Below are 8,833 nucleotides of genomic sequence, written 5' to 3'. Positions count from 1 at the left end.
TGAAACAAATTGACCTGGATAAGCTCATGGTATTTCAGATACATAAGATCATCTTCAGACCTAGATCTCTTGGGCCAATAATAAGGGTTATCTCTAGTAAAACCGTAAAAGACATCAGTCCAATTAGTGGGCCAAACAAATTTTTAGTGGGCCATTATTCAACAACGGATTACGGTCAAGAGAGGCCCATTTAGATCGGGCTACCAGCTCTAGATAATCGTTGTGTTGGGGCTCACGAAATTTCGACTCGGCTAAATTCAGTCGAAAACTGCTCGTAGAAACAGAAATGGCGACCGCGCTAGTGAGATCTGCTCTCCGCTCCGCCTTACGCGGCGGCGCACCTGCCACACGCTCCTCCCCCGTTCCGAAAAGGTCGTTTTCCTCGTCTGCCCACCACGATGAAGCTGGTAATTTTGAGAATTGTGTATATATTGAAATTCGTGTTTTTGGAATAAACAGTTTTGGGAAAAATTGTCGCGAGATCTGATAGAGGTTGATATATACATGCTTATTGGCTTTTTTGCTCGCGTATGTTTTTGGTTTCTCGATTACAATTTAAATCCGGTATTGCATGCATATGCTCAGATGTGTTGCTTGTGAAATTGACATAAATAATGCGAGGACTCGGTGGAAAATAACTGAGCAGTTTTTTGTTTGCAATGATTTCATTTGATTGTTTGGCTATTATGCAGCTGAGGCTTCCAAGTGGGAGAAGATAACTTACGCAGCAATAGCAACAAGTACCATTCTCGCCATCTATAACCTCTCCAAGGGGCATCATCACTTTGAAGAGCCTCCTGTGAGTACTATTTCCCTTGGTGAAAAAGTAGAATGTTTTGTTTCATTGTATTGAAGAATGCATATAATTGTTACTTTGATGTGGAACTTACGGGTTTTTTTTTTATGCCGGGAACATGTTTGTGTATTTCTGATGTGATTTTAACTTTGCGTTGCAGCAATACCCGTACTTGCACATTCGTAACAAGGAGTTTCCCTGGGGTTAGTGTCATTCAATATTAATCGCATTGTTCATTTATTTTTATCGGTTTGGATGTTTCTAATTTTCTATGTTACTTTTTGGTGTTCCAACTAGGCAACTACCTGTGTGTATTTCATTGATGAGCGAGCAATGTTGTGAATATTATTGATGTCAAAAAACTCCAACCAAAGTTTGCTTTTTGCTGCTCTGCGTAGTATTAATTATGATTTGGAAAAAACTGCCATTTTTTTCGTCATTAACATTGTTAGGATTGAGTTTTAAGGATCATCTCTTCATGATCTAAAATTTTTAGTAAAATTAAATTTATTTCTATTTTTCTATCTCGTAGTATTCATGTGATTACCGCATGACTGAGGATATTATCATTATTTTGCATTTTTTTTCCTAGAACATTTAGGTGTTTATTTTTTTAAGATTGTATCAACACGACAGTCTGAAAAGCATGTCTAGTTTCGTGGATGCTCGAATCTTGACTACATCTATCCTTTCAACATAATAGAATTTCAGTAAGTGGTTCGCACTTACATTGCTTGTATATGTGCATCAGAGTAAATTCTAATGGGACATTTGTGCTATAAAATATATTAGCCTTTTTTTACGCATCTACTCTGAAACTGCTGAACCGTTCATCGGTTCATGTTTATCTGACATACATTTTGTGAATGCAGGTCCAGATGGCCTTTTTGAGGTGAAGGAGCATTGATTGCTCTATGTCGATTGAACGCAAACTCGACGAATAACAAGCGGTTTAGTGCATTTCTTTAATGTATTTAAACTTGTGATGCAGCACTGGAATTTGAAAAATTATGGTGAAGGTTTCTGAAACTAAAAGTTCTATTCTTCTGGAATGCAGTGTGGATTGTTCTTTCTCTTGATTTCTTTTGTACTACTTTTCCTTGTTCAGACAACGAAATAAAACTCCATTTCAACTTGCATTTCAACTTGCAACTTATTTTTGCTTGCTTCCAACTATTCAAACAAAAAATAAGTCTTGAACACAGGATCAAGTAATGAGATACTAATCACTTGATCAACAAAGTTTAATTGCTAATTGCCCAAAATTTGGGATGATTTATAAAGATTAACCATCTATAAGAAAGAATTAGAATATGATTGATAAATGACTGGAAAAATAGGCATGTTTGGCATTCACTCATGAATTATGGTTACATAATGATAATCTGCTTGGAGCAGATGTGTTGTTTTGGCAACCAATCGAAGCATTGGTGGAATTATTCGATTTCTGTTATGTTGGGTGAATTCCGTGTACTTTCTCCAGTTGCCCTGGCTTCTTTTTCTACCTCATTAGATTTATCTGTTGTTCCATCGAATTCGATCTCTGATGGTTTGCTTCTCTCCTCCATCAACCTGCTTAAGCCTTCTTCCTCTTTGCTATCTTCTCTACTTCCCCTTCCACTGCTTTGTTCTGTACTTTTACCCTCCTGCACTACCTCATTCTCTTCTGTCCCCTTCTCTGGCAGTTCTTGACTGTTATTTTCATCAACATGCTTCTCTTCTGTTCCCTCTTTGCTCTCATTTTCTTCTGGAATTTCGTGATCCTTGTTCTCTTTGACGTTCCCTTTGTCGCCTCCTTTTTCTTGATCACGATTCTTCTTCTTGCCCTTCTCATTTTCATTATCTTCTCCACGTCTATTTCTGCCATCGTTCTCCATGTCTCCAGCATCACCCTTATCTTTGCCTTTCATCTCCTCCTGTTTTGTGCCCTCCCTCGCACCATCAACAGTTTTACTAGTTTCCTTGCCTGCAGTATCTTCAGTCATATTGTCATCATTAAGACGATGTTCTATATCTCCACTCGCCCTGGGATGTAGATGTTTCCTTCCTAAGTTCAAGATCTCTTTCCCACCCTTCACCTTATCTGAAGCTTTCGAGTTCTCTTGATCAGACGTGTTCTTGCCACGGGAGTGCCGCACTTGGTAAAGCAACCAGATGCAAACTCCAATCAACAAACAAAGCTGCACAACATGCTTCACTTTAAACCCTTTGGTTCTCTGATTCCTATGAGATGATTGCTTAAACATGATTTGCCTGAAATTGAATCCTTGGAGTTCTGCTGCACTCCTAAAAACCTTCTTATTTTCTGTCGACAAAAGAGGTTAAATTTGGCAAGAAAAGTTAGTAGAAAAAGGGCAAGATAAATCATCTAATGCCCATAAACAGAAAAGATTCAATCTCGAGAATGCTATAAAAGACCCATACCTGGTGAAAATAAAAATCCTCAGTCGACTCCATCATGCAAAAGTATATATATATTTTTACAGTAGATAATGCGTTTGTTGCTGATTATGCAATTCTTGATTATATAATCTGAAAGTAAATCTTAAAAGTGTAGTGTTCTCTAATGAAAACATGTAATAGTATTTGGTTGGTACGAAGTAAATATTGCTAGGTTAAACTAACGCGTCAAAAGGGACTGATTATTGAACAATGCTTCTTCAATCAGTTGATTAGAGAAAAAAGTAAACATCAATTTGACTTCCAAAGATGTACGAGTTGATGGATTAAATGACCGTTTGACCGATGGTTTCATGACTCCATCCGCCAAAAATTTACAACTATTGCGAGTTTTCACGTTATTTTTCAAAAAATATCTTGCTCGTGACAAATGTTTGTATTCAATGAAAGTATTTATGTATCATGGGAGGATGTAAGGTTTACTTTGCATACCTTTTCTTGGTCTCTGGAGTTTCAGGGAAGACGATGATGCCTTTCACGAAAACAAAACTGCGATAGTATATCTCCTAGCTAGTTATTGGAGAAATTTCTCAACTTTATCCCATATTGAATAAAAAATTTTACCAATTCGAAATACAAAAATTTCTTCTGATCTTTTTTTTTTTTTTTAAATTGGAAAATCGCAATTTGGCTCTTTATATTTGTGATTTTGATCATGATCTTTAGTGTCGTTAAATTTTAATCGTTTACCATCTATGTGTTTTTCCTTTAATTTGAATCTTTTTTTATAATAATAATATAGTTGATCAAGATCGCGAGAGGTATGGAGGAGATAATGAATTTTTCCTTTTTATTTTTTAAAAATATTTCATAATTCAATCAACTGGTATTTACTTTATCATTTTTTCCTACTTATTTAAATATTTTTATAACAGAAATTTCACGTTATCTTATCACTGATTTGGACTCTGTGTTATCTTTTCAAGAATAGACTACTAAAATAATGAGTATGTTTGTTTGAGACGCAATGGTGGATCATGAGATAAATCGATATGATATATACATGGATACATACAATGAAAAATAATATTTTTGACATAAAAATAATATTTTTCATGAGTTAAACAAGGTAGAATATTTTTCCCACAAAATTAACCTATATAGATAATCGCACATGAGTTTTTGTGAAAAATAATATACTATAATAAGTATTAATTTATAATTTTAACTCCCCAATTTATTGACGATGAAACGTAGATATTCAAATTTGAGACGTGAAGTGAATTTTACATGCAAATTTTCATTTTGTTCAGATGAGGCTTGTGCATTAAATAATTTTTATGGGAGCCCATATTCTATTTGACTTGATAAAATTTGTCTCATTTTCCAATTTACCAAAATAAAGTTTTAAAGTTATATATGTTTTAAAGAAATTAGCACAGTCATCATTGATAAATTAATAAATGATCGATTCAATTCTCAATCAATATTAATTTTGAATAATTTTGGATTAATTTGATATTAGTCCGGGTAGCTCAATTCAAAAAATTAAAGTATTGAAGAACTTAAAATTTTAGCCCGATAGATTGATATTTCTGATTCTGCCATTAGTCCGAAGTATCATTATGCACCCGTAAATTATGGTCACGTATGGTTGATAGACCTCCCAAGATCGCTGCCAATTCGGCACAAACAATTGATTGTGGGTTCTCAATTCGTCTACCAAATGCATGGATCCGCTGGTCTTTTGAATTTCGCACCACACCTCCGATTGCAAAACAGTTAGAGTTCACATAATAAGCAACATCAAGTCCCTGGTCTGCTTCAAAAGAGTCCAGAAATTAAACCGAATGCTTCCAACAAGCTTTATGGCATGGCAAAAGAATAGAGCATGACTTGTGGTGTCTCCGCGTGTTGTAAATAAACTCACATTTATAACTCACGATCTATTTGTTTTATCATAAATTTTCTTAATATATATACTTATAATTTCATAACACAAGAGAGTTTCAGTGATCAATTTTGTGAGATGTTTTTTCGACCTGATCCAACTCATAAAAAATATTAATTTGTACTATAAATATATATCAATAGATCTGTCTCACGGATATAAATCAGACATTCACACATGAAATATATTCATAAAATTGTGCAATTTAATGTAATGAACAAAACTCATAGCAAGGTGTAAAGCGATTCGAATATTTTACCTAATACGATAGTCTAATATTAAATCTTATCAAAATTTTAATATTGCATTATAAATTTTTTCTTGACGGTACATACACGCACATAATTTTACAAAAACATAACGATAATGAGAGAATGAATGCTCATCCGATGGCAATCGGCGAGAAATAAGGCCTTTTAGCTTCTTAATTAAGTAAGGTGCACAATTAATTAAAAATCAAATCAAATAATTCAATAACATTCAAATATTGAAATTTAAATGCTAAAAATAAGTGTCATAAAGACTAAAATAATTTTTAGTGATATTATTGTATTTTCATAGATATGTAATATTAATAATTACAATAATTTTGTTCAGAATAAAATATTAAAAAAAATCAATAATATTGATGAATTGATCGAGTATATGGTTGACTTATAAACAATCATTTACAAAAAAATCATCAATAAAGTCCCAAAGTGAAGTTAAAATTGTCGTTTAAATGGACTCCTCCACCGGTTAATTGTTTAAGAATGGACGTCGATGCGGTATATATTGAGAGGACAAGAAGCTTTGCCTTTAGAGGTGTGATAAGAGATCACGAAGTTCACCAGTTTTAGCATTTGGTCGAATTCTGGAGAGATCTCATTCTGTTACGACAGTTGAATTGTATGCTATTGAAGGTGGGCTTCGGATTGCTCAGTAACAAGGTATTCAAGTGCATCAACTTATTTTAGATTTTTTTTTAGCAGTGCAAGCAGTCACTCGTTTGGAAGATGATCATAACTATGTTGGCTCCAATGTATCACTGGAGTCACATCAAAATTTTGTATATTCGGAAATCAGCCAATACGATTGCTCACTTCATTATTGCGTTTGTTATTTCTTTCACAACCCAAATCGTGTGGGGTCCGGGAAATTTTCCTATTTGGTTAAATAATGTTGTAATTAATGACAAGCACGTCTCGAGTCCATGCTTAATTTTCGTCGGTTGTGTGCGGACAATTTCATTCTTTAGTGATTTAATTTGATGTAATTTGAAATTCGTTGTACTTGTACTCAAAAAAAAAAAAAAGATTTTCGCCCTAAAAAAAATTATCATTTAAATAAATCTTCACCAAATTAATTAAAATTTAGTTATTGTAGAGCCTCAATATTAATTATATTATAAGAAATATATATAAGTAAGATAGTAATAATATAAGCACTGTTATATATAGATGTAATATAGTTGATTGATTTGATTGTAATTTACCTTTTTTACACTAATCCCTCTATCCTATAAATAGAGGTGTTTAGTCCATATAGTAAAGACTTATCTTCTTCTATTATATTCTTTCTTGTCTTTTATTCTCTCATCTTTCTCTACTAAATTTATAACACGTTATCAGCACGAGTGCTCTAGCTTCAAGGTAGAACTCATAAATAATTTTCATTCGTAATATTTGTGTGGATGCTCTCGATAAAGCACAATATATAACATTCATATTGATGCTCTCGAAATAGCATAAATATTATTATTATTATTTTTTTTTTTGCCAATAGTTTCAATGATCCGGTAGTAGCACAATATTAAAAGTTAATATTGATGCTCTCAAAGTATCTCATATTTTATGTTCATATCATGCTTCTGAAGAAGCATTAATTTTAATTTTATGTTGATGTTCTTGAAGTAACACAACATATTTTTATTGAAAATCTCGATAGATCTATGGATATAATATAAATATATAAGATTTTCAATATTCCTGAAAAATATTATCCAAAATCTTAAGTTTATCAATATTTCCGAAGAATATTGACTTTTATACACTTTTATACTTGTGTTTTATATTGGGATATTATATTTTTTTATGCATTTATTTTTACTCGATATTAATTGATATTTATTTATGTGAAGATTTATCATTCTTAGGAAAGTTAATAAATATGATTCCATAATTGTGATTAGATGTTTGTTAACATAATTTTATATATATATATATATATATATATATATATATATATATATATATATTGCACGTATATATAATTATTTGTTAACTAATTTTATAACATTGTTCAATAAATTAGTAAATAACATAATTATTTATTTTGTACATTTTTATACACGTATATATTTAATCTGTTATATATATATATATATATATATATATATATATATATATAATTATTATTATCCTTAAATTCGTTTGTTTTTTTTTTAACAGTCGCAATGGCAAACATTACAAAACTTGAATTTGAAGCTCTTGACATCAGTAGAAAAAATTATTTGTCATGGATTTTGGATGCTGGGGTTCATCTTGTTTCTAAGGATCTTGGAAACACAATAAAAGAAGAAAATAATGAATCCCCGCAGGATCTTGCAAAATCTCTTATTTTTCTTCGCCACCATCTTGATGATGGATTGAAAGCCGAGTATCTCACTGTGAAGAACCCACAAGAACTTTGGAAAAATCTTAAAGAAAGGTTTGACCATCAGAGGAGTGTAGTTCTCCCAAGAGCTCGTTATGAGTGGATCCATCTTCGCCTACAAGATTTTTTTAAATCTGTAAGCGATTATAACTCCGCATTATTCAAGATTTGTTCAAAGCTCAAACTTTGTGGAGAAAATATTTCTGATCAAGATCTACTTGAAAAACTTTCTCCACCTTTCATGCTTCAAATGTGCTCCTGCAGCAGCAATATCGTGAGCGTGGATTTAAAAAGTACTCTGAGCTTATTTTCTGTCTACTAGTTGCTGAACAGAACAATGAATTACTATTGAAAAATCATCAATTACGCCCAACTGGCTCTACACCATTTCCTGAAGCAAATGAAATATCATTCCCTGAAGTGAATGCCAACTTAACTCAAAATCCCCATATTAGAAGAGGACGTAGGCGTGGTCATGGGCGTGGGCGTGGCCATGGTCAAAACAAAAATTACCAGCAACATGATGAAAAGAGACAGAAAACAAACCACTAGCAGTGGAAACCGAATAATGAAGAAGAAAAAGGGAGAAACATGAAAGAATATGAAGATAAGTGTTTCAAATGCGGAACGGAAGGGCATTGGTCTCGTACCTGCCGTACTCCAAAGCATATTGTGGATCTCTACCAAAATTCGATCAAAGAAAAGGGAAAAATAGAGACAAATTTTGCTGATGATGATGGCCCTGTTGATATAACTCACTTGGATGTCTCTGATTTCTTTGCACAACCAGACGGGAATATTGATCATTTGATTGGGGGTGGTGTGCTAGAAAATATAGAGTGATCAAGTTCTGCCTTTAATGCTTTCGTGTCCCTAAGATTAGTGCTTTTGGATATCTATGTTTTTTTTTCTATAATAGTCAGATTTATCTTTTTGGTTTTGGTTTTATTCGGTACAATTTTATTTTCAGTTGTAATGGTGGTTAATGTTTTGAAAACTTTATTTAATATAATTTCCTTCTTATGAATATTGAAGTTGTAACTTAATCTATT

At 32.6% G+C, this 8,833-nt stretch overlaps 3 protein-coding genes across 3 annotated transcripts; 2 read left to right on the top strand and 1 right to left on the bottom strand.

Annotated features, from left to right (window-relative positions):
- The first annotated feature begins 237 nt into the window (after positions 1-237).
- LOC140866451 (cytochrome c oxidase subunit 6a, mitochondrial) lies at positions 238-1,935 on the top strand. The gene is made up of 4 exons (XM_073271441.1): positions 238-407; positions 693-799; positions 957-999; positions 1,669-1,935. The coding sequence occupies exons 1-4, from the start codon at positions 287-289 to the stop codon at positions 1,701-1,703; spliced, it is 306 nt and encodes a 101-aa protein (XP_073127542.1). The 5' UTR covers positions 238-286; the 3' UTR covers positions 1,704-1,935.
- Positions 1,936-2,117: 182 nt separating this feature from the next.
- On the bottom strand, positions 2,118-3,821 carry LOC140867048 (uncharacterized). The gene is made up of 2 exons (XM_073272115.1): positions 3,689-3,821; positions 2,118-3,101 (listed from the first exon to the last, which is right to left on the bottom strand). The coding sequence occupies exon 2, from the start codon at positions 3,040-3,042 to the stop codon at positions 2,233-2,235; it is 810 nt and encodes a 269-aa protein (XP_073128216.1). The 5' UTR covers positions 3,043-3,101; positions 3,689-3,821; the 3' UTR covers positions 2,118-2,232.
- A 3,760-nt stretch (positions 3,822-7,581) lies between these two features.
- LOC140860789 (uncharacterized) lies at positions 7,582-8,333 on the top strand. Its single transcript, XM_073263795.1, has 2 exons — positions 7,582-7,917; positions 8,046-8,333. Exons 1-2 carry the CDS (start codon positions 7,582-7,584, stop codon positions 8,331-8,333), a joined length of 624 nt encoding a protein of 207 aa, XP_073119896.1.
- The last annotated feature ends 500 nt before the right edge of the window (positions 8,334-8,833 follow it).

Source organism: Henckelia pumila, chromosome 4, assembly GCF_033568475.1.
Source record: "Henckelia pumila isolate YLH828 chromosome 4, ASM3356847v2, whole genome shotgun sequence".
Taxonomy (NCBI): Eukaryota; Viridiplantae; Streptophyta; class Magnoliopsida; order Lamiales; family Gesneriaceae; genus Henckelia; species Henckelia pumila.
Note: the sequence above shows the minus strand (reverse complement) of the source record. Positions and strands in the feature narration are given on the sequence as shown.

Coding starts and splice junctions, on each gene's coding strand:
- LOC140860789 (XM_073263795.1), top strand. CDS start 7,582: ATGGCAAACATTACAAAACTTGAATTTGAAGCTCTTGACATCAGTAGA. Junction 7,918..8,045: donor TACAAGATTTTTTTAAATCT/GTAAGCGATTAT, acceptor GTGCTCCTGCAG/CAGCAATATCGTGAGCGTGG.
- LOC140866451 (XM_073271441.1), top strand. CDS start 287: ATGGCGACCGCGCTAGTGAGATCTGCTCTCCGCTCCGCCTTACGCGGC. Junction 408..692: donor TGCCCACCACGATGAAGCTG/GTAATTTTGAGA, acceptor GCTATTATGCAG/CTGAGGCTTCCAAGTGGGAG. Junction 1,000..1,668: donor TAACAAGGAGTTTCCCTGGG/GTTAGTGTCATT, acceptor TTGTGAATGCAG/GTCCAGATGGCCTTTTTGAG.
- LOC140867048 (XM_073272115.1), bottom strand. CDS start 3,042: ATGTTTAAGCAATCATCTCATAGGAATCAGAGAACCAAAGGGTTTAAA.